Source organism: Neopsephotus bourkii, unplaced genomic scaffold (genome assembly GCF_033783945.1).
Source record: "Neopsephotus bourkii isolate Nb327-2 ecotype Australia unplaced genomic scaffold, CSIRO-AGI_Nbou_v1 NB_1759, whole genome shotgun sequence".
In the NCBI taxonomy this organism is placed as follows: Eukaryota; Metazoa; Chordata; class Aves; order Psittaciformes; family Psittacidae; genus Neopsephotus; species Neopsephotus bourkii.
In genome coordinates this window covers 1,160,347-1,188,319 of record NW_026902233.1, presented here as the reverse complement: position 1 = coordinate 1,188,319, position 27,973 = coordinate 1,160,347, and the positions used below count along the sequence as shown (strand labels likewise).

Below are 27,973 nucleotides of genomic sequence, written 5' to 3'. Positions count from 1 at the left end.
AACGTACATAAAAATGATAAGTTCTGAGTGTGTGCTGTTACTGATGAGTCTGTACGAATGTTCTGTTTATTTACAGGTATCATGAGCTGGTACTACTATGTGACTATGCCAATGCCAGCATCCACCTTCACTATTGCTGTGGGGTGCTGGCAGGAAGTTAAACAGCAGGGCTTCACCGCTGCTATCCAGACAAACACTAAGTTTTCCCTGCCATCTTCACAAGCTGATTTCAGGTTAGTTTTCAGAGCACTGTTGAAAAAGGAGGTACATGGGTAGCATTTTCATTTACTTTCTGGAGTGTGAAAATGAGTCTGTACAGGAATCCAAACAGAACTTGTTTAATCTGAACAGAAAAATCTTGACAGGAAAATAATTCCAAAGGCATTATTTCATGGGCAAGGGTGTGGTTCTTTATATGTGAAAACAAGCTGGTTAGTGAGCAACAAGGTTAAAAAATCCCAGTGTCCTCTGGATTTGTATTCTACATCCTGTACCTTGTAATATCCTTCTGCAGCAATAACACATCCTCCCTTGTTTCTTACAGTGCCTGGCTGTAAGGTCTGTCATGTTACCAGACTCAGGCTCTTTCGATACCCAGCGCTCCTCACAATATTATCTACTCATTCATGTTTTTCATTCCTGTCCAGTCCCATCCCAGAGCTGAAGCTGGCCTGTGCAGTGGCTTTCCTGGGGTGATGTGACTGGCTACATGAAAGACGTGTTGCTGTGTTTTAAAAGTTGGGCCAATGATTCTTTTCAATGAAAAAATACCCTGTCGTCTGATATATGGAGTGGTTACTCGGCTGTCTTTTGGATACATCTGTTCCTCTTTCTAATCTAGTCAAAACTGCTCATCAAGTTTAAATTATTACAGAGTAATGGATGAACAGAACAATACTATATAGGTCTGCAAGTGACATTTGAAGCTAAAAATTCTCTGGAGAAGTAACACTTGTTTGCATGTGTATTCATAGTTAGCACAAGTCTCAGACATGGCACTTGATTTACTCACATATTACTCTCAACTTTTGAAATTCATAGAGTCATAGAATCACAGAATTCCAACAGCCCAAGTTGGAAGGCACTTTGAAAGATCATCTGGTTCAATGTTTAATGGGAAGGGGAGCTTAGATGAGGTTATCTAGGACTCATTTCCCCTTGTCTTCTCCTTGTGAAGGGAGACTCTCTGTGCCCTTTGTAGATGCCTTTTAAGTACTGGAATACTGCAACAGCTTTCCCTTCCCTGCTCCTCTCCTCAGAAAAAGCCTAGCTCCTCCTGTCTTTTCTCACAAGCAGGTTCTTCAGCTCTTTTTTCATTTTATTTGCTCTCCTTTGGACCCTCTGGTGTCTGTGTCTTTCTCAAAATGTGGGGACCAGAACTGGATGCAGTACTCCAGATGCAGCCTGACGAGCACTGAACAGAGTGCAGTGATCATGTCTCTGCTAGTAATGCCCCTGTGGGTGCAGCTGAGGATCCGATTCGCCTTCATTTTTGCTGCAGTGCTCTGTAGAATCATGTTCAGCTTGTTGTCCACCAGAAACCCTGGGTCCCTTTCAAGAAGGCAGCTCCCAGACACTCAGGTCCTATCCTGTGCCGGACTCTTTGGTTGTGTTATCCCAGGTGCAGGACTTTGCACGTGTCTCTGTTGAGCTTCACACCATTCTTGCTAGCCCAGTCTTCCAGCCTGTCCAGGTCTCTCTGTAAAACGCTCTCCCTTCTGATATGCTCACCTCACCACGCAGTTTGGTGTCATCATCAACCCAGAGTGGGTGTTTTCAATCCTGTCATCCAGGACGTTTGTGAAGATGCTGAACAGCATGGGACCAGCATTGATCCCTGGGGGACTCGTGACAGGCTGCCAGCCTGAGTGTAAACCACTGATTATTGTCCTCTTGAGTGCAGCCTGTGAGTCAAGTTCCCACACATCTTACAAACCATCCATCCAGTCTGCATCTCACCAGTCTGTCCAGAAGGCTGTGGGAACTGTGGTGAATGTTCTGCAGAAGTCCAGGCAAACAATATCCACTACTCTTCCCATGTCAACAGAAAATGTTATTTTGCTGTAGAAAAGGGATCAGCTTAGTCAGGCCATAAGTATTTTTGCTGTTACGCACTTAGAAACTTAACCAAAACAATACTTCACTTTTAAATTGACAGTTTGGGCTTATGCTGTGTTAATATAAAGACAGTAGAGATCTTTACCATTTGATAAAGCTAGAGAGAATTTGGAATTTGAGGACCTAATAGGGATTTCTTATTGGAATTTTAAATTATTCTGATGGCTTGCAGCATGGCAAATTTGTAAACTGAAAATTGTAATAAATCTTGAGAATAAGAATTCTTATATTTTACCTAAGACCAGTAAGACATGCATATTCAAGCTCTAAAATAGTTTATAGGTTTGATAAGCTTCTATTAGGTTTTTATGGGGGGAGGGGAGTTTCCTCTACTGTAGTATGTTTTTTATATGATTGCCTCATACTGTAGGTGTTCACTGTATATTCCTCTCTAGTGTACAGCGTGTTCAGGAATAGAAATTTTTATTGATTTGGTGCAAAATATTATTCTGGCAGAGCACTGAAGAAATAAATGAAAGTTTCAAATTTTTTTGTAAAACTTTTGAAAAAAGCAAAATATTTTTGTAGCAAAAGTTAATGCAAGATTTAATCAGTGTGGTGATCATTGTTATGAGTCAGTCTGTGTGATGGCTATTGGATGAGTTAATTAGCACATGCAGTACAGTGTGTATGAAGCAGTTGGGTTAGTGACAGTAGAAGAAACAGAACTAACATGTTTCAGCAATAAAGAAAAAACAAAAAAATCCTCTGAAAGTGTGGTGTCTTTTATGCACAGACAAAGAAGGGAGAGCCTAAGTCTACAAAGTTGTTGTGAAGTTAATTAATACATAAAAAGCTCTGTTCTTAAAAATCTGCTCTTACACTTATTTCCAGTTAGTCTTTGGGAGTTAGTACAACAGAAACTTGTTACTTATTTTAGTCATTAAGACTAGGTAACCAACTCAACATTATGCACAGTAGCACACCTTTCTAGAAAGGATATTAAAAAACAAGCAAATGTTAAGGTAGTGTATCAGATAACATAATGGAGATAAACTCTTCAGGAGCAGGAAAAGGAAAGATTTCTGAAAGTTGTTGAAATGTCCAGTGTAATCTATGTCCAGATGCCAGTGAGTTTGGCATAAGGAGGCTGTATCAAAGAAAATGGTAAATAGAACTAGAGTGTTAAATAAGTTTCCTATCTCCTTGTGGTCATTAAGAACTTGGCAACTTTTACTGGAGATAGGGTACTAGCTTTTATGTTCTTGCTTAATGTCGACTCAGATAATGAAATACAAAGTGACATTGTTTTACAGCAGAAATGTACTGGGCTAGGCCACACTTGGAAAAAAATTGTATAATGATGGGTGTACGTTTTTTTCATATATAATCAATGAAATAGCATAGAGTCCATTTCTTTCACAGAAGGAGTTACATAAGGTGTGAAAAGTGTTGGCACCTAACCAAAATGTAGTCCTTTTCTACATGTTACTATTTTGTTTTGTATGTCAGCACTAACCTGGAGCATGATCTTCCAAATATAAATGCTTTGGGTGGTGCTGGTGCAATAACAATAAATGCTTTGCCCGTTCAGACATAGAGTCAGCTTCCTTAAGTTAAAACCTCAACCCAAGGAGAGGCTCTGCACTGTAGAGAAGTCAGGCTAGCAGGTGAAAACATGAAACTGATTTCTGCTGAGTCTGTTCGGGCAGATAAATTATTGTGAAGGTATATGACTCAGTATTTAGGAAGGATTTGATTTACCCCTCCTTTCTTCCAGCTACGGCTCTGAATGTACTGTAAAAGTAATGTAAATTAAGCTTGATCCTAAGGAAAAATAAAGCATGTAAGCATTTTCAAATGTCTATAGTGACCTGAACTGATATCTACTCTTGTTTTTTAATTACAAACAAAGAAACAAAAACCCAGTAAAAGTTCCTGGAGAATTTTAATAACAGAAAAAGGCCCCCTGTGAATTTCATTCTAATTACACTTACTTTTTTAATAATATATAGAATTTTATTTTTGTAGTCAAGTTTGAATATGAATTCTCTGAATATTTTTGTATAATTAGTTTTCTTTATGTACATCTTGAGCACTTATTCTTTTAATGCATTTCTGTTATAAAAACAAGGTTTGATTAGGCTTTTTAGATATGAGTAACTGTATCAGTTCTACTCAGACATGTAGTAATGAGTGTTTTCACAGTACTGCACATGTGTGAACAGTGTGAGAATACAAGTGAGCTGGGTTAATGTGAACTAACTGTCATTCTGATGTTTAGAGAATATCTGTCTCAGTTTACACAGTTCTGCCCATTTCTGGTATCACATTAAACTATTATTTCTTTTTTTTTTCTTTTTTAATTTTGCTATTGGCAGATGGCACGAAGAAATCTGTGGACATGTGGAATATCCCTGCCGTTTCCAGAATCCTGCTGCCAGGTTGCAGGCAGTCATTCCTTACAGAGTCTTTACTCCCTGTTGCCTTACGGAATACTGTGAAGAACATTTGCTTCAGCTAATTCCTCAGTGCCTCTCAGCTGCTTACACCACACTGGGTACCCACCCCTTTTCCAGGCTTGATGTTCTGGTAGTTCCTTCCAACTTTTCCAGCCTGGGAATGGCTAGGTAAAGAAACTTCTTAGTATATGATCTTCTGTATTTTATTAGACTACTTTTTATCAGCTAGTTAACAGTGTCCAATTGTTCTCAATATGAAGTTGCTGTACTATTTTTCTTAACTGAAACTTAAGACTCTGATTCTGTCTTCATGTGGGTAGGTTTGTTTGCCTTTGTGCTATAATCTTTGATTTTAGTTTTAACAAGACAGGGAAGGAAAATATAATCTTATTAGACATGTGGGTCTCAGTTTCCTCATTTGCCAAACTGAGCATTTTTTATTGGTTCTATTGATTTAAATACTCGATGCTGCTATCACTTTCTTATGTTTTCTTCTGGCATTTATTTTGCCATTATGTCTTGACAGACCAAAAGCATGTTAAAATCCAGATTTAGAGTTTATTCATAAGCCTTTATGATTTACAAGTTTCTAGTCAAGCAGTGGTCTTTGGAAGCTGAGTAAGGGAAACTGTAAGGATTATAGGATCAAGTTTCCATGGAATTATTGAGAATAAAAAGCGTAATGAAATATTTTTGGGTTTACAGCGTAATTCGCATTTGTGCAACAACAATAGAATTTTAGCTCTATTATTTGTAAGACTATGTGTAGCAATTGCAATTCACCATTTGCTTTTTTTTTTTTTTGTAAATATTTTTTAAGTTGGTAATAAGATAGCATTTGTTAATAGCAGAGAATGAAACTTTGTACTCACTCTTTGCCCAGTGCCAACAGTAGAGTGGATTCATGTAGGCAGATGGACACAACATCCCAGAGAAGAATTAAATGCAAAGCTCTGTGAGAAAGGTGGGGACTGGAAGGGGAGGTGTATTCCCAGACTGTTCGGTTTGTGTTTTGAAGCTCTTTAGAGAAGTTGTTGAGTAGATTTGGTATCTGAAGCAAATTCAGATTGCATAAATTGTGAGTCAAAGTGCTGTGATCAACCAGAAGGTTTATTTCTTTTTACAAACTATATAATTAATCAAATTAGGAAACATTTTATGCTATGTGTTTTGTTTCTCATTTATATAGATTTTTTTTTCTACAGCTTTCCTCTTGTAATCCCCCTTAGGAATAAAAGTATACAATTATGCTGGAGTGTAATAATATTATATAGCTTTACTATAAATTTGCCCTTTTTGGGGGGGGGGAAGATTATAAAATTTAAAACTTAAGCATTCAGTGACCCCCTCTGTCATACAAGCCTTGTAACTGTAGACATCTTATACTGGTTACTGAGTTTTCAATGACAGCTCTTTGCTAGATGAACTCCTGAGCGAAAGCATCAGCGCTTACGTAAATCCTGGTTGCTTTGGGAACCCACCACAGACTGTAGTCTCTGATACTTTGTGTAGTGGTTTGATTTGGAGGTGTGATACTCTGTACCATGTTCTTAAAGCCATATGAAATTGGTAACACTGCTTGGCAATTTCCTCTGACGCAAAGGCATGGTACTAAAAGGTTGACATAGGTCCTTATGGATCACTGTAATTTAAGGAAGAAATTGGCCATTTTACTTAGCTGAGTAATAAGAGGAGTGATCAGTGCAACCATAGAGGGAGGACACTAGAAAAAAAAAAAGCGGAGAGAGATGTCTAGGCCAAATGACAGCGCAGTAGGAGAAATCTTCAGGTTTCAGTTGTTGAGAAGCTACTGCTGCTTGGGAAGTTGTCAGAGCTTCCCCTGGATGTACATGTCCCAGAATTTATAGGGAAAAGATGCCTGCGGGGTATTATGTTGCAAAATTATCTGTGGTTGTCCAAGTCCAGATTGCTTATTCAGAATATTGTAATTGTGCTTTCTGTGTGAAGGAGATGAGAAAAATCTATCCTTTTAATTCCCTATGCTTCTTCTAACCACTGTCAGTTCCAATTGATCCATATTATTGAATATAGGTAAAGGTTGAAAGAAAGAACATGCATACTTCCTAATGCTTTTCATTCAACAGTTCATCAAGTGAAGCACATTCAAATTTTTCAAAATTGAAATAAAGGAATAATTTAATCTGTTTAAATGTCAAGCTGTATTTGGACAGCAAAGGAAATTAAGTGACTCATAATAGCTCGTTTGTTCTTGTTCCGTGTGATTTTTCAAATAGATACTTCTGTGTATATAACAAGCTACTTAAATGGTTAATTCCTGTGCATGCAATGATGATTACCTAAATTACTTCAGTTAAGAATAAGCTATGCGCAAACCCATGTCCAAACCCACATTAAAAAATAAAGTTAGCTATTATCTTGGGTTGAAAGAGGTGCTGTAGTACTTATTTTTTTTATCTTCTAGTCTATCTGTAGCAGTATAAACATAACACAGCATGCCAGCACAAAGGAGCTGCTGTTTTGAGAATTCTAATTGTACTCCTGTCTGCCAGGGAAGGAAGCAGTCATAAATTTTAGTCATTATATAAAGTATCGGGGCTTTACAGCATTTGGCACTTTTCTTTGTCTGTTCCTCATTTGCCAATACTTACTGTGTTTTTTTTTGTATCCCAAAATACTTCCTTTTGCTCAAGGGGAATGTTTCCCCAACATTTTAAACTGCTATGAAATGACTGGAGTTCTTGCCTAGATTGACCTAATTAGGACTTTTAAGTTGTTCATTCCAGTAGCCACTAGTGTGTGTCAGTTGCATTTCTCTTGACAGATCCTTTGTAAGAAAAATTCTAGTTGAAAGCATATTAATTTAACTTGTATTTTCTGTACATGTCTTCATGTGATTTTTAATTTGTTACGGACTTCTGTATGGGAACAGGATCTTGACTGTATATAATCATTGCAGTCATCCCCTTTTGCTTCCCCCTGCAGATCTTTGAAGCTGGAGGATTTAATTTTGCACTCACTCTTGGCTTTACAATGTTTTAGTTAAGTGATTCAGTGTAGTTTCTCCCAAATTTATGCTAGTAAAAGAAGAATGTGGCCTACATGGCTTTGTTGGGAGTATTATGTTAAACTGTACCTAAATTAAATGAATAAAGCATTGTGAACCAAATTTAAATAGCTTAAAAGCCAGAAATTCAGTGCTTTCTGTAGAATTTTGAGAGTTCCAGGAACCCCTAAGAGCACTTAATTTTCTAATTTAAAGCTCTGTCAATAGCAGAGGGGAGTGCATTGGAGGAAAAAGAGTAGGGAAGTGTGTCAGTAAAGACTCTAGGTATAGAGATCCCTGACCTTGTGCTACACTTAAAGGTAGACATTGTTCATGTACTTGGAGAGCTAAGAGGTTAAAAGCAGGAGATTAAAAGTAGCACCATGTTCTGCTGCTCTTGATGATGGCATGCTACTCCCTGAGGAGTTGTTAACTCTGCTGGCATTTAAGTAGCAGTTACTTGACCGTTGCAAGCACTCTCATTTTGAGCCGCTAGTTACTCATATGAACAAAGCCGGCTGGAAGACTTCAAATAACAAAATAGGGTCTGTGCGTTCCTAGGTTCTTCGCACTCTTCAAATCAGTTCATTCTCTAGTCTGGTTTTGTTGATCACATTTGAAAACACAGTGTTTAAAAATATCTTCCCACTACAACTTAATTTCCTTTCTTTTTGGCAAATGCGAAGGGAGTCTGAATTCCTTGTTCTTTTTCATTCCCTGAGGAAGAACATTCTTTCAAGTATGGGGAACTCTTTTTATACCACCTGAGCATGTGCTTGAGACCTTGACTTCCCTTGCAGTGTTTAATCGCTTAAGTCCTTTTCTCTTTTCTCTTTTCTCTTTTCTCTTTTCTCTTTTCTCTTTTCTCTTTTCTCTTTTCTCTTTTCTCTTTTCTCTCTTCTCTCTTCTCTCTTCTCTTCTCTTCTCTTCTCTTCTCTTCTCTTCTCTTCTCTTCTCTTCTCTTCTCTTCTCTTCTCTTCTCTTCTCTTCTCTTCTCTCTTCTCTTCTCTCCTCTCTTCTCTTCTCTTCTCTTTTCTCTTCTCTCTTCTCTTCTCTTTTCTCTTCTCTTCTCTTCTCTTCTCTTCTCTTCTCTTCTCTTCTCTTCTCTTCTCTTCTCTTTCTCATTCTCTTCTCTTTCTCTTCTCTTCTTCTCTTTCTCTCCTCTTCTTCTCTTTCTCTTCTCTTCTCTTCCCTTTTTTTTTTGTTTGTTTCCCCCATGGAAATAATTTTTTTCTTTGATAACTGTTGAGGGCCTTTCACAGTCACACCGAGCCCTTGTATTTCTATGGTTTTAGGAACAGCTTACCTCTTCCTACTTCTTCACAGCAAATGTGCTGATATTTATTTTACTCCCCCAGGGGTTGTAAGCCTTTGTTTGTGTTGAGTTGAAGTACTTTTTTTGAAACAATGGTCTTCAAAGGCTTTTGTTTCTGTCACACACAATTTAAATAAGATTACTGGGTTTTTTGTTTGGTTTAAATTTATGTGCGTTAACTGTACTATAGTAAATGCTAGCACAATTTAAAATTCTTAGCCATGCAGAATGTGTCAATAACTTGAATAGTCATGTTACATGTTGCTGAGAGCTAGATGGGTATAATGAGAAAAGCATCTCTTTTGTTTGTACCATGCTCTTAGTTTTTCCTGAAACACCTATTACTGCTGAAAACAGAATAATGGGATAGACAATGGACTTCTGGTCTTACCTAATTTGGCTGTGTTTATAGCAATTTTGCTCAGCAAAGCTAGCAAGTAACTGGGACCAAAGAACTTCTCAGCAAGAAACTGACATTTTGGAAACAGGATCTGAGTGTTAGGTTATTTGAATCCTATTGGGCTCTAAAATTAGTGGCCTCATTTTCAAGTATGAAACAAGGGCTAGACACCCTTGAAACCCAAATGGTATTTGATGACAGAAACACAGAAGATGCTTGGCATATTTGTAAATCAGGTCACCTCATATAGCTGGCTATATATATATGGATTTAGCAACTCTCCTTTCAATTCCTATTTTTAAAAATCTTAGTCACTCTTCTCTCATGTAAATAGTCTTTGGTATTTTAAGAGGAAAGAGTATCCCTTTCTTCAAAACATGGTATATCAGCAGAACTCCTGAATCTTTCTAGACCATGTAACTAAGGTGGTTAACTTTTTAAATTGAAACGGGGGAAGAAGAAGGAACACACACACACACAAAAAAAACATGTGGTGGGGGAAAGCAGCTTCTTTGCCTCTTTATTGTAAAGCAGTTTCTTTCGATCCATGCATCTGTGGCCACCATTTATCCAATCTGTACGTCTGCAGTATTCTGATGACAGCTGATAAGTCTGTAGTAAAATCAGCCAGGACTGTTGGAAAACATCCAAATGTCAAACCTAAATGTGAGTCTTTAGTACTGCTCAGTCTTGCAGACCTGTGACTGACCGCATGCCTCAACTGTAGAAACCTTTTGTGAGTGTGTATTTCCATATAAAATTTTTTGCACATTTTCAGTTGTTCTAATTTGGAAAAATACATACAACTCAGCTCTCCTTACTCTATTTTGTACATATCACTAGTTTGTACATCCAGACAGAAATAACCACGCACAAAAATTAAAAGTGTAGTGATTGATGCATTATGTAGTGGAGAATCTTGACTTGAATCTTGCATACTTGCTTGTTTGTGTGTGTGGTGTTTTCTTCTTTTGAACTTTTATTTTTTATATGAAAGACTGCATATTGCATGAAATTTTAATTCCCAATCCTGGAATCTGGAGCTTTAATCTGTATGGAATACAGCTAGGAGGAAATAGTATCTCTCCTTCTTGTGCTTCTAAGATGAAAAATCAAGCAGGATATTTTGCTGTAAATACCGTGAAATTCGTTAATCAATGCAAATAGAAGTGCTAAACAGGACTGAGAATAAATAATTTTTTAACCTTATGTGCTGGTTTTCTATCCTGTTTTAGCTGACCACCTATGCTGAGTTCTTTAAGACAGGGGGAAATTCAGCAATGTTTTTCTAGAGGCAGTTTTTCCAGTTGGCATTTTTCGTTTGGAAAATGATGTATTTCATAAATCACACACAAATATATATGTTTATGGAAATTAACTATGAAATCTGTGCTGTCTGTGGTACAAAGACTACCACAGAGCATTATAAATATTTACTTTGATTTACATGGAATTCTTTTTGAATAATAGCTGTTCTGGTAGATATTTGGCATGTTTGCTAACCTGACACACTCTGTTTCAGTGCTGCTGTAAATAACTCAGATCCTATGTTTAGCAAAGGAACTCCAGAGATTTGCCTTGAGAAATAGAGAGGGGAAAACGTGAGCAAAGAATCACAGAATTGCTACAGTTGAAAGGAGATCATCTAGTCCAAGCCCCCTGCCAAAGCAGGGCCACCTACAGCAGGTTACACGGGTTACGTCCTAGTCGGGGAATTTTTTTGAAAGAAAAAAAAAAAGTAAAATGTTTGGTTTGGTTTTAATACCAGAAAGGTGATCAGTCCTGGATAACATAGTCTGTAGACTGTACAGACTATAACCTACCATCAGTTTTGAATTCAAAGAGATCCTGTATCTATCTTCCAGACATCTAAACATTTAGCTTATTATATTTTAGTTTAGTCTTTCCTTCCTCAAATTTGTTACTGTCCTACCGATTTGGAGTCAGTTTTTAGTGCTACAGAATTTAATTAGAATTTTGACAAAACTAACATTACTGATGGAATAAAAATTTAGTAATTTCTAATTTTGCTAAAGCACTGCTTTACTGTTTCAAGATAATAAAGCTATTCAAAATTCATCCTGCTTGGACTCTTAGCTGTGATAATAGTCATTCAGAGTGTGTGGCTGGATACATGCATACGAACTTAGTAATATATAGACATAGAATATTTTCTGACTCTTGGCTGGAGCCTGAAGTGTAGTTTGCCACCACTGCAGTCCGTGGTCCTTGATCAGGCTGTCATTTTGATATTGAAACAGGATTTGGGGTATTTAAGGTACAAAACATTTCCTTACTGATGTGCTGAGCTGCATTGTTGATATGTTAGTTCTTTTGAATGTAAACCTGCAAAGAGAATAAAACAAGTTCATTTCTTGATGGAAAGCAAAAATTGGTTGCTGATATTTTATAAAATTGCTACAAGGAAATGTTATTACTTTAAACAAATACCAGAAATAACACTGAATTTTGCTAAGAGCATGTCCCTTTTCAACTTCAGAATGACATTTAAAAGATTAATGAAGCAGAAAGATTTCTTACCTTCAATACCTTTTCTTTTCTCTTCAGTTTCTTCAAAATAAGTACTTAAAAAGTAGAGAGTAATTTTAACTTGGCAAATGTTATGTCATGTGCGTTGGATGGCATTGGAAAATAAAATGACTGCTTTTCAAGAAACATCTCAAGTTTTGTATAAGGCAGCTTCTTAAGCCAGATACTATCTGGTTTTATATCAGTATCTTCACTGACATCAATTATGTTTGACTGCTGCAGCACACTGAATAAAGAGAATAAAAGGGTAAGCACTTTAACTGTGACAGAGTGGGATGTAGAAGTCAGATGCTGTAAATAATTTTTTTTGTTATTATTGACTGTTTACCTCCTCCCACCACCTAACATCTACATAGTTTTGCACTATGACACCATAAAAATAAAAAGCAGATGATGTCCTGGCAACTACACATTTTTAAGTGATTGAAGCCTTTTTTCATTAATGTGCGGGCTATCTACGTATTTTAAATATGGTGGGGTTTTTTGATTGGGTTTGGTTGGTTGGTTGATTGGTTTGGTTTAGTTTTTGGTTTGGGTTTTTTGGTTCGGTTGGGTTTGGTTTGGTTTTCTTTACTGGCTAAGCACCCAGTCATCTGGAAACTATGTCCTTTTTTTACACTTCGATGTGCCCATTGTTGTGCCTTTAGTCTACCTTAGAGGACATGCTTCTGATCATTCAGCTTTGCATGTGCAGACTACATCTGTGTCTCAAAACAAAACCAACTCATGCTTCAACCCCTGACACTAACCCCCAGTTTCATTTGTAGTTCAGAAACATGTTCTTCCATATAGTAACCACCTAAAGAGAGCCTTTACTACAGGAACATGTTAATAAGCAAGCCAGATGTGTATTATACAGTGTGGGTGTGTGTATGTGTGTTCATTTCTGATAGTTTTCCATAAAGCTTTCCTAGTGCTTTTAGAAAACAAGGTACAATATTTACCTGTCGTACGATGCTTCATTTCTTGAATAGTATTACAAGAAAATAACATCTCAGTCACACATTACTGGCCAAAATTCAAATGAAAAGTGTTGTTTTAGAACATGGGATTTTATTTGTTCCTCAAATACGGAACTTGCAATAGTTTGCTGTTTATAATGAATAAGGAATATTGGTTTAGGTGTTTAAAAACCAGTTGCTTATTTTGCTCTATGTGACATAAATTGTTAAATGGGCTTTTGGCCGTTGAAACTTGCATCTGAGTTTACCGAAGAGGTAGGACCTGTACCAAGATTAGAAAAGCACACAAAAAATATGTATCCCTATTTATTAAATAAACATCCTTAAAATTGGCTCTTGTGCAGAAATTCACTTACTTCAAATGAGCAAAATAAACATTAAATTGACTAGAATAAACCTTGTAAAATGTCCCATTAATTTAAACTCAGCCCATAAACTGGAACAGCAGGTGATTCCCTCCTTTCTTGCTCTTTCTCTTGGCATTAGCTACAAGAAATGTCATTCCTTCTTGTGGTAAATTGAGAGTAATGGGACTTTTTTGATGCTACTGTAGAACAGTAACTGCGTATTACTAAACTCTAGGACTGGAATTATTGCAGAGCCTACGAGCATCATAAAGGTGCGTAAGCATTTCTAATCTAAACTTGTATTTCAGTGATTTGTAGCTGGTTGTAAAGGCATGTTCCCAGCATAACGCTGGAATAGATTTTTTGGCTCAGAAAAACTCTGTGTGTATTGTACACATATACATGAGAGACTGGAATGTGTTTATACATATTATATTTGTTACACATTGCATAGATTACATATATGTGTATGCCTAATCATACATATCCATGCTTGCCCTTCATATATGTGCATATGTGTGTAGGTAATACCAATTAATTTTTTTATTGTAAGAGTTGCACGGCATTTACAAAGTAAAGGTATTCTTTTCCCCCAGAAGTGACCTGTGTATAGAGAGATATAATACAGAGAGATAAAAATGGCAATTATTTGTCATAATTAAAACACTGGTTTTGAGATTTTTCAAACTAATTTTCTGTGTTAATTTTTCTCTCTGTGTCCTACTTTATCTCTGTCCCTGAATATTTTTCTTCTACCAACAGAAGTAGAATAATGGAAAAAGATCTTTTGTTGCAGATCAGTAGTAAAATAGTCTGTCTACTGTTTAATATTGCCATCACCAGTATTACAATGTTTTGTTTCAATTTCTGAGTCATATAAATGGTAGACTTTGCATTGTACAGTGATGTACAATGTGAAGAATATGAAGAAACCCAGAAACCTGCCTATAACTGTGAAACAAGGTTTTCGAAGTCCTTATATGTATTTTTGCTCTGTTTTGGTGTTTGTTCTCTGCTAGAAAGGCTTGTTTGAATTGGTTTCCTATGAACTGGCGTTAAAAAGCCTGTTTATCATATTGTGCCTTTTCCTCTTTAAAGTAAAATTCAGAATGGAAGCTTTGATATGAGGAAATTCAAGTCTAACTTGATTGGGAAGCAAGTGGAAGAACAACAGAACGTTTACAAACAGAAATAGAACTCCCCTGGTCTGTGAGTTGAACTCATCTCTGTGAATGCTCCATCCCTGAAGGTGTTCAAGTCCAGGCTGGACAGAGCCTTGGGTGACATGGTTTAATGTGAGGTGTCCCTGTCCATGGAAGGGGGTTGGAACTAGATGATCTTAAGGTCCTTTCCAACCCTAACTGTTCTATGATTCTATGGTTCTAAGTAGTTGCATATGAGTTATATGAGGCCTTCACCACCACACTCCTTTGCATTGAGGATTTCGAGCTCATGGTTTTACAGTGCTTTCAGGCTAGTTTCTGTTCCTCAAATATGGTTCCTCCTGTAGATTCTTACCTAAACAAACCCTGGTGCTAAAAGCTCTGACTTTATATGAATCAGGAGGTAAGAATGCCTTTCTCATCACAGTTGGGTTTTATTTATGTTTGTTTGGTTTTAACTTTGAGACCTTGTTCAAATTTACGATATGCTCATTGCTTCTGAACAAGGTAACTTTATCTTCCTAGACCTCAGTTTAGCTTTTGGTTGTAAATATCCTTGTCGTCTTTGAAAACTTATCTCAAGGTGTCTTTTTTGATAGTATTGGCACTTGGTATTTTTTCCCAACTTTTTTCAGCTGGTGCAAATCTATTTTTTCACTTTCATAACATTCACTCCCTCTAACTCTTTGCTATTGTATAGTTAATTTTCTTTTCCTCATGTGTGTTGTAATTCAGTACTGGCTTTGATCTCATGGACCATTTAGTTAAGCCCTCGTCTGCTTAATGGCTTGAATCCTGTACTTCCTGTATTTGCTATTCTTCCTGTTTCTTTACTGTCACAACATTCTGTTAGTTGGCAGACTTCATTCCTGAAGGACAGTTTTATTAAATTCATTGTAATCAACAGCTTATTTGACCTTAGAGTGATTCTTTTCACTTTGACATTTTGTTCATCCATTTCTCTCTCTGCTCAGTCCCCACATCTGCTAGCATTGGGCTTCACAAGAGCCTAGTGCAAATTTCAGCTACTTTTTATAAGGGGGAGTGATCAAAACTTTCTTTAGTGTGCCACAACATGGTCAGTGGCTCAGTGTCTGGCTGGAGACCAGTAATGAGTGGTGTCTCTCAGGGATCGGTGTTGGGACTGGTCTTGTTTAGTATCTTTGTCAGTGACATGGACGGTGGGATTGAGTGCTCCCTCAGCAAGTTTGCTGATGACACCAAGCTGTGTGGTTCGGTTGATACGCTGGAGGGAAGGAATGCCATCCGGAGGGACCTTGACACGCTTGTGAGGTGGGCTGATGCCAACCTCATGAGGTTTAACCATGCCAAGTGCAAGGTCCTACACCTGGGTTGGAGCAACCCCAGGCACAGCTACACGCTGGGCAGAGAAGAGATTCAGAGTAGCCCTCAGAGAAGGACTTGGGGGTGCTGGTTGATGAGAAAATGAACATGAGCTGGCTTCAGTGTGCGCTTGCAGCCCAGAAAGCCAACCATATCCTGGGCTGCATCAAAAGGAGCGTGACCAGCAGGTCAAGGGAGGTGATCCTGCCCCTCTACTCTGCTCTTGTGAGACCTCACTTGGAGTATTGTGTGCAGTTCTGGTGTCCTCAACATAAAAAGGACATGGAACTGTTGGAACAAGTTCAGAGGAGGGCCACGAGGATGATTAGGGGACTGGAGCACATCCCGTATGAAGACAGGCTGAGAAAGTTGGGGCTGTTCAGCCTGGAGAAGAGAAGGCTGCATGGAGACCTCATAGCAGCCTTCCAGTATCTGAAGGGTGCCTATAGAGATGCTGGGGAGGGACTCTTCATCAGGGACTGTAGTGATAGGACAAGCGTAATGGGTTAAAATTTAAACAGGGGAAGTTTAGATTGGATATAAGGAGGAAATTCTTTCCTGTTGGGGTGGTGAGGCACTGGAATGTGTTCCCCAAGGAAGCTATGAATGCTCCATCCCTGGCAGTATTCAAGGCCAGGTTAGACAGAGCCTTGGGTCATATGGTGCAGTGTGAGGTGTCCCTCCCCATGGCAGGGAGTTGGAACTAGATGATCTTAAGGTCCTTTCCAACCCTATTCTATGATTCTGTGATTCTATGATTCTATGATGTGGTGGTAGTTTTATAAGCAAAGCTCTGACATTGCCTTGCGATGGGAAGTCTGATGGTTTTCCCTAACTTCTGCAGCAGTGGGCTGTAAGCTGGTGTAGTGGACCTTTGTGATTCTTAGCTTGGACCATAATCTTTAGGAGACTCCAGCATGTGTCAAAAGGTATCATTTTCATCTGTCACATGTTCTGTGCTTTTAGAATGGTTAATCCAGCCTGCTTGGCTAGTGTTACTGTTCTGACATTTCAATGCTGATTAGTTAAATTTGCTGCTGAATCCAATGCTGAGCTGTGATTATGACCTTCAATAAACTGCTGCTGCTGTTTGGCTAAGAATGCAGGACTCATTTTTCAACACTGCCACAATCTGATCCTGGCAGCTTTGGACCTATTCTGCCAAGTAACATAATTTCCTCTTTCTTTCTGGCTTCCTTCCACTGTATATCACTTCCAGCTACTTTACACACCACTGTAGTACCATATAATGTTTCTTTCTTTAAAATTAAATAGCCTTCTGCTTCTTTTGTTTGGTCCAGAATGTTTGGAGGTGAGTGTTAAGGTGGTTTACCACACCTTCCACAGGAAAGCTTTCTATTTTAGTATGAAAAATTCTGGTTGTTTACAAGGTCAGAGGGATGGCAGAACTGCTAAGAGCAGCTTAGGCAGTGTTAAATTTTCAGCAAAGTACGCAAGTGCACGTTTTTGGTAGATACTATTATAGGAAGCACTTGGTCCAGCAACTGTGAAAAGAGCTCATGATCCTTCGCTGTTATTTTTGGAGTGTGTGTGTGTTGAGGGGATTGGCCAGTCTTCTCTTTATGTTTTTTGCCTGTAATAAGACAGAAACAGATGTAGTTAGTAGTGCCTTGGGCCTTTTACTTAAATGAACTCCATGGATACTGACTAGTCATGGATGCCTTGTCATGAAGACCTGTAAACCTAAGAATTTTAGTTGAGCTAAGTGACTTCACATAAATGGTTTCTTAAAGTCAGTGCAGATATTATTTATTGCGTATATTATGTCCCTGCTTTCCATGGAAATCAGAGTCAAAAGCTAAATGTAGTACGTTTTCAATGACTCAGTGCTGAGCTCATTTCTAGTTTAGAGGTCAGCATGCTAAGAGATACAAGTCAGTAACTTTACAAATGCTTCTGGATAAATCTTTGTGTCTCTGCTTGAAAGAAAAAAAACAGGCAAAGTAGAAATCCGTCAAAAACTAGTCTTAAACTCACACTGTTACTAGCTTTGACTGTGTTAACTATATAGTGCTGTTACAGTGGATGAATAGGTTGAAGTACTAATTATGGAGACCCCCAGATCTAGAGTATGTAGAGTTGGAGAGGCATGATTTAATCTGGTCCCCTGAGCTAAATATCCCTTCCTAAGCACTGAAGCTGTTCATAGGAGTGCTTATTTTTTTCACATGCTTAGGTTCATTTGAGGGTGAAATGGTGCACAACTGGAACAGAGATTCCTCTTTTATTTCTTTTTTAGAAATAATCCTGGTTGCCTGCACCAAAATCTCTCTGAGAGCTGAACTGATTTGGAAATGTGTGAATGACTGGAGGATATGTTTTAAAAATACACTGTTGGTCCAAATAAAAACACTAGTGTGGGTGTAACCATTATCTCCTTGCAGCAACAAACTCTGTCAAACTGCAGTAAGTAGTTTGCACACAAACTGTGGGGAATGGTATTTAACTGTAATATTGCACATAGTGACAATGCAGCAAATACTTCTGAGGTGTTATAGGTGGGAAAGTGAATCCTAAAATAAAGACTGAAATGGAGTAGGTTTCACTCACTCACTGTCACACTTGAGCACGAGAATGTGCACAGTTTCCAAGGAGCTTGTTCTGTAGACTGACACCATAGCATTTCTGTCCAGATGTTAGGCACTGGATCAATAACCATGGCATGATCTTAAGGTCCTTTCCAACCCTAACTATTCTATGATTCTACAAAGGACATGTTTCAAGTCCTGGATTGTCTCCTGGATTCTTCTTACCTTGGCAACCATGTACAGGTTTTGGATATACCTTTTTGGATAGACCTTTTAATAGCCTTTTGGAGCTAACAGCGATGAGTGTTTCCCATTCTTCTCCCTTTGTGAGTGGTCAGGCTTTGATTACTGCTCTTTGTCTCCAGATCTGGATGTCTGTTGGAAACAGGTGAGCTGGGGTCTTGATGACCTGCTAATGTGTGTGCCATTAACACAGGACATTGAGAGCCTTGTTCTTGCTTTGTGTCACTCTGAGTGCCACCACACCCAGTTACTCCATTCTTTCTCCATTCATGCATTCTGTTGCAGTTGTCTGCCTTACTCCTGCTGAAAAATCAGACACTAGCAAGGTTTTACCTTCTTTGGCTTAATTTTCACTCTCTCTCAATGTTCACGAAAGTTTTGTTAAGTAGTAAACTCTTAGGACAGTTTGCAGCTGTGGAGTTAAATTTGGACTAGGCTGTGGCTGAAGACCAGGAGAGTTTTCAGCAGGACACATATGACAGCGTCATCCCTGTAAGGTGCAGTTACGTAAGGCGTGTGTCCCAGTCACGAGGAGGTACAGAGCCGGTCTGAATCCTGTGCCTTTGTCTCAGTAAGACAAAGGTGCTGATCAACATAGGCCACAAACGTCCTGCCTGTAAAATACACCAGTAAATCAAACAGGCCTACTTAGGAGCCTGTGTCACCCAAGAAGCTCTAGATAGTGCAGAAGGAACCATAATGGAACCTGTGATTAAATACTTGCACAACAACCTGAACGTGAAGAGCCAGTAATACTTGCAAAGCCTCTTCCTTGGCAGCAATCAAGTTAGCATTGGTGACCACACGAATTAACTATGCTTACATCCAACTAACTAGGTCTTTTGCAGACGTCAGTGTATATAAGTAACACCATAGGCAAAAGGTGTTGAACTGGTAGCTTAACAAAGACCTACATGTTGATATCATCCTCATGTCTAAGAAGCATGGAATGATTACACTAAGAAAGGCTTTTGCCATCATAGCAGGAAGTAGCAGAATTACATTTGTAAAACTCTGGAGTACTTTCTGTTTTCCTGAGAGCAGCTGATATGCTAAAACTTTGAGTTTGGATCAGCAGTTTAGAATGACTTAGACACTTCACAAAGATCTGGGCCATTGTTTCAGCCAAGTTACTGTGAGCATGCGTCATCAAGGCTGGAACAATTTATTGGCCAGCCTTGAGATGCCATCCTATCCTGAGGCAAAATCTGTTCACATCGATGTGACCTCCTGGCTGGACAGTGCAATCTACCTGCATACCAAACACTCAGTGTATGGGGAATTCTGTAAACAGAGAGCTTAGCGCATTTCCTTGAGCAAAAGTTTGGTTTACGAACATATCAAACCTTTGCTTTTCAGATTGGCTTTCCACAGAATTTTGATTAAATTTCAAGGCTTTGAGTGTTTTAAAAACACTGTCACAAGGGCACGAAAACCTAAAGACATGTAAGCTTTCACCACAGGGAAATGTTCAGTGATCTGCAACACAGTGGAAAACTGAAGAAAACCGAGGTTTATGCAGGGGGTTAAATGTCACTGGGGTGATCTAATTTTGCCAAGTGAATTCTGTCAGAGAGTAGGAGATAGGACAATACTGAACCTATACTTGGACACTATTATTTTATGATTTACATTTTATTAGTGCTGCTTTATAGCTTACCAAAAGAGTTACTATATTCTACAGTCTACATGTACACATGAACATTTTTTTCAGGTATCAAAAGTATGAAAAAAGTATGTTTTACCAGTGCAAGTATTTTCACTATATCTTTGTTATTATTCCAGCAATAGTAAGTTGAAAATCGTGTATTTTACTAGTTTTTATTTTCCAGTTATATAGTATTTTCATTCTGATAGCACTGTCTTTTTACTGCTTCTTTAATACTCACTTGGGAAGCTCTGCAAAAGCTAATTAAAGCTATTAGGACATACTGATACAAATCTTTCTCCTTGTGTAGCAGAGCACACAAGTGTTTGTAGTAGTAGTTTCATGGGTAATTCAGTAGTATAGCAAAAAGAACTCTAGAAAGTGTGAAAGTGTAAATTACTGGTTTTGTTGTTTAGTTGCACAACGTAAGTTAATAAAACAAAATTAATAAGGAGTGTCCTAAGGTATTGTACTTGGTACAGTACTCTATTTTACTTCTTGTTTTATACACGTGCCTACCAGGCATTATGTATATAATAAATTAATAATTTCTAAGAAGTAATAATAATTCATAATAAGTAATTTATAATAACCTATGGCATACATTGCATATTTTGTGTGAAATTGTATTGCAAACTTGTGCAATAAACATTCTGGACACCTTGAAATTATTCTTTAAATGAAAAGTAGTTGTGTGTTCAATTAATATCTGGGAGGATAGGTGGCAATGGTTTGTAGAAAGGAGAAACATAGAATGGGCTTTTTCAGTGATTAAAAGTATTTTACTTAACGTGAAAGAAAGATTTCCCTTATCTGAGGTACTTTTCAGTTGTCTGTCATCAACACAGAATTTGGGTGCTATTTTTATGCAGGATTCAGCAAATAAATACTTTATGCTTAAAAATGTCATCTCATGACATAAGAACTGTTAATTAACATCTGCATAAGAAGACTGAAACATGCTGAGTTTATTATACTTGTGTTCTAAATTGCTGATTAATGCAGTGTAACTCCTATATAAAACTATATTCTAAGCAGTGTAGCTTACTGCTCAACTGCTCAGAATGTAGCCTACTGCTCAGAATGCTGAAGTGTGTCAAAACAGAAATACCTTTCCAATAATAACCACCTTGAAAGCAGAAAAAGCCAGAGCTGTCAGTTCTGTGAAGTGATCCAGATGAAGATATCAAAATTCCATCACTACATTTTTTTCTGTACTTACAATTAATGTCACACATAAATCACATTATCGTGATAGCAGACCATTAAAATGGTTCAAGCCAAAATATTTGGAGAGTTCCACTTTTTTTTTTTTTTTTCTGTGTGACTTGCTGCTATTTAGAATGAATTTCAACATAGATTAATTATAAGTGAAATGGACTTCGTACACACTGAAGATGATGCAAAAATCTTACAGCTGCATCACAGTAAAGAGAACTATTGGCATATGTAGAGGTCAGAACATTTGTATGATGTGCTGACTCTTTTCTATTCAATTATGGTTATCTTTACTCCCACAAGTTTTCTCAGGATTGCCATAACTTCTGAGTCTCATGAAAAAGTCAACATTCTCCACATAATAAGTTTTCATTCTTCACATAATAAGTAATATATTTGGTAGGTTTTGAAAGTATAACTACTGAAGGACCATTTGAGGCCTGACCACTGTTCTGTTGCATGCCCTCATCTTCCACTGAAAGCCAAATGTGTTCACTGTTTCTTCAGAAACTGCTCAGCCCTCTTTGGGTCACTGCATTGCTTGTAGACAGCTAGGAAATTTTATAACCATAACTGGCCTAAAAACTTTGATTTGATAGAATATGTGCTGCTCTTTCAAAACACCTGCGTAAATCTTATTAATGCTAATGGGCATTGTTCACAAAGAAAGGGGAGAATAACCGTTTGTCTGAGATTTACATAGTTTTTGTGATGTTATTTTTAAATATTTTGAAATTGTCTTCAGGCATATGATCTTCTTCACAGGGTTCCTATTGATGTCAGTAGAAGGTATGCTTTTATATCTTGACAATGTACTTGTTTGTTTTTAACTGCATAACATATGGATCAGTGCTTAGTTACCAAGATTATAAGAGCCAGAGAAATACCTAAATAGAGAGGCATGGATGGAATGGCTAAAAATGTAGACATAGTTTTAGATATTTTAATCTATTATAGTATGTCTGAAAATGCAAGGCATTCTTAAGATGTTGATCTTGGCACTTAAAGAAATGAAAGAGATTAATCTGTGATCATACCCAATCAGCTTATAAAATTAACTTTGGTTTGGATAAAAAATAAACTGAAGTCAAACCTTGAATTAAACTAGTTTCAGAAAAGCTAGAAAGCTTGCCCACTACACTGTATCTTTTGCATAGCCAGATGTAGTCAAGCACAAATTATCCAGATCTCAATGTAATATTGTTGTGCTCTAATCTTGTTGTGAAGGTAATGATAAAATATCACATTAAAAAGGGCTGTTATTGCATTAAGGTTTTTTTTAGTCTGCCAGTTTGTTCTTTTTCACTCTGATTAGATTTTGTTTTTACCACACCAAATTGATAAAAGAATAATCCTTCCTGTTTATAAACTGTAGTCACACTGTTCTTTTTTTTTTTTAATTTTCTTGACTGAGAAGATGAGATGTATTATAACTCATAGCTAGCCACTTTTTCACGTCATAGACTAACCTAGCATTTTGCTGCTGTAGTTGTTTCCTAGCACACCAAGCTTTTCACCTGAGTTGATTTAAGTACTAAGCTGACAGTACAGGAGTTACTTAAGGTATCTATGGTATCTATGCTGCTATCATTTGTAAATAACCTTAGGATCTCCTATATACTATGAAAACTGTGGTTCTCTATACCTTTACCACAACAATAGCTAGCTGTCTTTGGACTCCTAAATAAGAGACTGGAAAGGAGGAGATAATATCCATATTTCCGTTATGGTTATATCTGCCTTAGGATTCAGATCAGAGGCCATACAGGTTTGAAATAGATTACGTGGAGTCCCTTCTGGTGCATCTGAGCTGATACAAGTTTTTCTAGACAAAAGAGTCTGCACCGTGTACACACCTAGCTTTTCTTTGTGCTCTGTATTGAATACATGGAGGGCAATATACGTCTCCTGTTCTTTAGTGCCTCTCATTTCTTTTGCTAATGTAAAGCATTCTGTGGCTTCTAGTCCAGAGTTGTCTCTTCTATGTTTTTGAAGTAAATAAGAAAAAAATTGCAAGTTGGTAAAAATTTGCAAATTACAAATAATTAATCCTTGTTATTTTGTGCAGTACTTTTAGATAAACTGAGTTTGCAAAAACTGTAAATAGGAATAGTATACAAAAGCATTTGTGTTACTTAAAATCTAAGTGATTGTGCTCCTGGAAACAATTTTTTTGTTTTGTTTATGATTCTCTCTCTCTTTCCATAGTAATTAGACAAACAGAAAGTTGTATTATATTCATCACTTTAAAACCCAACTTCCTTTTCCCAAGTGCATCATTGATAGTGAGAATTATCCAGTGTTGAGATAGAAAGAATTGTGCTAGTATAGGCTGCTGTTACAGTTCTGCAGTTAAGCCATAGAGAGTCAAGGACATAACAGTTTCCTTTTCTTGGTTGTGGATTTGCTGAAAAGTCACTTGTCTGTGAGCTGAGACGACTCTGTTGCCCCTTAGGGCTAGGAAAAACTAACATAGGAGATATGGATATGACACTGACAGGCTCATTAGTACTTTCCAGTCAATTGATGAGTGCCAAGTATTTTCTTTTACAAATAGTCAGTTTTTTTTCTGGTTAAATTGCTAGTGTTCGCAACTTAGTTAAAAATAGCTGCTCTCTACAAAAGTCAGAAGGGCACATTGGAGTAGCCCTGGCAAAGACCAGCACCTGATTAATTCCTTCCACATGATGTTCAAGTTCAGTGTGACTTGGACCATTCATTGGACAATGAACTTGCAAAGATCATTTAGTTCCAGCCCCCCTGCCATGGGCAGGGACACCTCACACTAAACCATGTCAACCAAAGCTCTGTCCAGCCTGGCCTTCAACACTGCCAGGGATGGAATATTTACCTGTTTGTTTGGCAACCTGTTCCAGTGCCTCATTACCCTCACTGTAAAGAACTTCTTCCTTATATCTAACCTGAACTTTCCCTGTTTAAGTTTGACCCCGTTACCTGTTGTCCTGTCGCTACAGTCCCTGAAGATGAGTCCCTCTCTGGCATCCTTGTAGGTTCCCTTCAGATACTGGAAGGCTGCTATGAGGTCTCCATGCAGCCTTCTCTTCTCTGGGCTGCATAAAACTGCATATCACCCTCTGAACCAAGCCTGACCTGAGCAGCGATTGGTCCCTTCCAGGTAACTCCCCCAGGTTCATATACCAAGCATGATGTGCTAGTTTGGGTCAGTGTCCTGTTTCTGCTTTTTCTCGGCTTCTTGTGCCCCTCCTCACTGGCAGAGCGTGAGAGACTGAAAAGTCCTTGTTCAGGGTAAGTGCTGCTGAGCAACAACTAAAACATCCATGCGTTACCAGCATTGCTCTCAGACTAAAGCTGAAACACAGCACTGCAGCAGCTACTAGAAGGAAATTAACTCTATCCCACCTCAAACTAGGACAGTAGCCCCCCTGTATTCCATACTATGTCCCACACTTGCTGCTACACCATCACCTTTCTTGTCTTGATATATATACACAGGTATCATTCCCTTAGTCTATGGACCATCTCTATAAAAATCATTTAGTCCATGACTTTAGGCTCCATCTGTCATAACAGTCTCTCAGGGCAGGAAGGATAGTGTGTGGAGTTGGATTGTTGCATGCTGAAGCCAGTTCTGATGCTACCACTGCTGCACTTGTCCAGTATCATCAAAGTTCATTCTCCATTAATGAGGCAATCAAGAGAGTCAGGTTCAGATCCCTGAATTCACAGTGGTGGAGAGAGGTGCTGTGAGGAACCCAGTGCGATGATGGGCATAAAACTGCTGTAAATATACAGTATTATATAGCATTTAAGATCATATAATTTAATTCTTTAGCTGTTCTCACCCAAAATGAAGTCCTTTTGAAGCACACACTGAACTTCCCCATCCTCCCACATTACCCGCGAGTCACACCTAGGTCCTCGAGCAAAAGCAATCACGTGAGTGGGTTAACCTTTGCATGATGAAGGGTATGCCACTTTCCCTAGCATATCCTTCATGTGCACTACAGGAGCTTTATCCATTTCTATAGTATGTAAAAATTTTAATCAGGCAGCACCAGCCTCATTGGCAGAACCTCTAGTGTTGACTAACCAGGTGGCTTTTGCTAAGAGCGTATCCCGAGGTCCCACCGCCGTTGCTCTCAGTGTAAACAGTTCATTGTACCGTTTGATTTTTGAAGAGGCTGGTGCATAATAGGGGATGTGATAGAACCAGTAAGCATCACACCTCTAATGCAGCTAGTCCCTGTACCTCTAGGTAGAGACCATCTGTTAGCAGCTTTAATATTTCCAGCATTTGCAGCACATTGGTACTTCTTTTTCTGCTTTGGTAGTATGACCAGTTTAAATTTCATTCTAAGTCAAACTATCAAAGAGAGATGCAGAACTACAGTGGGCAGGAAGATGAGCAGCTGGACAGTAATATATTTATAATCTAAATTCTTCCTGGGTTTTAGTCCTAAGGTGATTGTCATTTTTCCATCTTACCGGTCCAATGTATGTGTTCAAGACTTGGCTGCAGATGTCTACATTAACTGCAGATTTTTGTATTTTTTTTTAATTAAAGGAAAATCCTTCTATACTAATAACCAAAGCTGATAAAGTTTGGGGGTGCTAAGCTGAGTGATTCTTGACATTTTGAGTAGTGGGCTGCATTATTTGGGTATTGGCTTAATTCAGCTTTCCTGCACATCACTAACCTGATCTTTATATAAGGAGAAGGATACATACCTTTGGAAAGTTTCAGCTAAAAATGTATGGAATTCTTTGAAGAAATGTTTATTCTGCATATGCTGAATGAAGCAGCATTATTTTCCTTTACTGCGTTATTTTATGCCTAAATCCAGATTTGTCATACATATATGACTTAGTAATGCAGGCATCATATATAGGAGATACATACAGGTGAGCATTATGTTGCTAGTTCTTGACCCAACACTGTGTCTGTTCATATAGTTAAACAGAATATTTAGTTTTGGAGTAGAATACCACCTGATCTTTCTGAGGAAATTTGACTGGCAAATGAGACTTCATTGAAGAGGAAACTTGTCTTCTTTCTGAGTTGTGTTATAAGTCTCTGTAAGGAAATCTAGTCTGTCTCCTGAAAGCTTTGTGTTTGCAGTTGTAAACACAGGCACCTCCAGAGTTTACCAAGGTCTTGGACTGGTTCCTGCTTGCTAATCTAGCAGAATTAAACAGTAGTGACGTTGTTACTAAGTGCTTGAAGGAAGCAACTGGTAATTAGGGATCTTACTGAGGATGAAGAGTTTGGTTTTTTTTGTGTGGTCATGTTCATTACTGCTGGCTCCCGTCTGATGCTTGTAGCATAGCTTAAGGAAGATTTCCATGGGATCTGTAAAATGCTTCAAGACCTGTCTCTTCTAGAAAACAGGGTGGAACAATATAATCTATTATGAACTTCAGATAATTAGATGTTTTAGCACTTTTGTCATAAAGTTGGGATTTAAAAAGTAAAAGGTTTTAATGCTGCTTCTAGATGCTAACCTTTCTAGCAGATTTAGCTTGAGTATAAATGTGCAATGTGGTTGGAAAGTCCTGTATTGCCCATTGACACAATTGTTACACACGGCAACTTCTTATTTTTGTTTATATAGCAATTTTACTGCTTAAAAAATACAACTCAAAAAAGGGTTGGTGATGCACTGAAGTATTATGGTACAAAAGAATTCCCTTTCCTCTCACTCTCACCTTCAGGGAAATGGCTTGGAATTTACTCATTAACATAAAGACACCATAATTCTTACAAAGTGTGAGTGAGCTGATTTCTGTTTATATGGTAATTTTGGATGATCTTGTTTCACCTTGCTGTCTTTAGCTTTGTTATCTTAAGCCATGGGAAAAGGTATTTTTACTATTATTGTGACTACTTCTAGCATAGTCCTATGCCTGTTGATTGCAGTCAGCATGATAGCAAGAATCTGCTCCTTTATATCTAATTCTTCAGATGTTTTTCAACCTTTCTATTTTAAACTTGTCCTTTATTTATTGTCTGCCTGGAAACCACTCTCTTGATCACATAATTTTTAGACTTTTGACATTTGAATGGGGTGCCTATACAGCTCTTAATGACGGACTTTTAATCTTCACAGTGACAACAAATCTGGCAAATCCCTAAAGCAATAGTGTGGATTTCTTGATGTTTTGATCCCTTTCTACTTATTGCAAAGGTTGCTTAATTTAAAAATGTGGTGCTGGTGTCTATTGTTATTACTAATGCTCAGATGTGAAAGCAGGTATTCCAACAAACTTTGTTGTCAGCTAATCATTATCATCTACTTATCCTAGGCTTTAACCAATATGGTTATGTCTCTTTGGCAGTAGATTATTTCTCTTTCATGAGGTATAGGGAACTGTTCTAATTTTAATTGTTTTCCTCCTTAACATGTAAGTACAAGTAAAGAAGACTGTTTGGATAGAACTAACTTTGATATACTGTTCTGTCACAACACGAATATCCACATGCTCATTTTGGAAATGTTCAGTGGTATGCCTAAGAGCAGTCACTAAGTAACAGTGAAAAACATGTTGAAAGGAGAGGGGACATTATGGGATGCACTAGGGGAATCTGGGCAGTAGTGATATTAATGCCTTGGTTTATCCCTGTTGTGAGACTTTTGCAGTGAATACACTGATAAAGCTAATAAAATGAGGGATGGTTATTGTAATTCTTTTATACCAAACATCTGAAG

General features: G+C 37.9%; 1 protein-coding gene across 9 annotated transcripts in view; it reads left to right on the top strand.

Annotated features, from left to right (window-relative positions):
* The window catches only part of AOPEP (aminopeptidase O (putative)), a 191,592-nt gene that overhangs the window by 31,697 nt on the left and 131,922 nt on the right, over window positions 1–27,973 (top strand). For all 9 annotated transcript variants that reach the window (XR_009729089.1, XR_009729088.1, XM_061377521.1 and 6 more), the window contains 2 exons: window positions 77–233; window positions 4,440–4,688. Coding sequence is in view for 7 of the 9 variants with exons in the window: in XM_061377521.1 (XP_061233505.1) it covers window positions 77–233; window positions 4,440–4,688 (406 nt within the window). In the remaining 2 variants the exon portion in view is untranslated. The remainder of the gene's footprint in view (window positions 1–76; window positions 234–4,439; window positions 4,689–27,973) is intronic.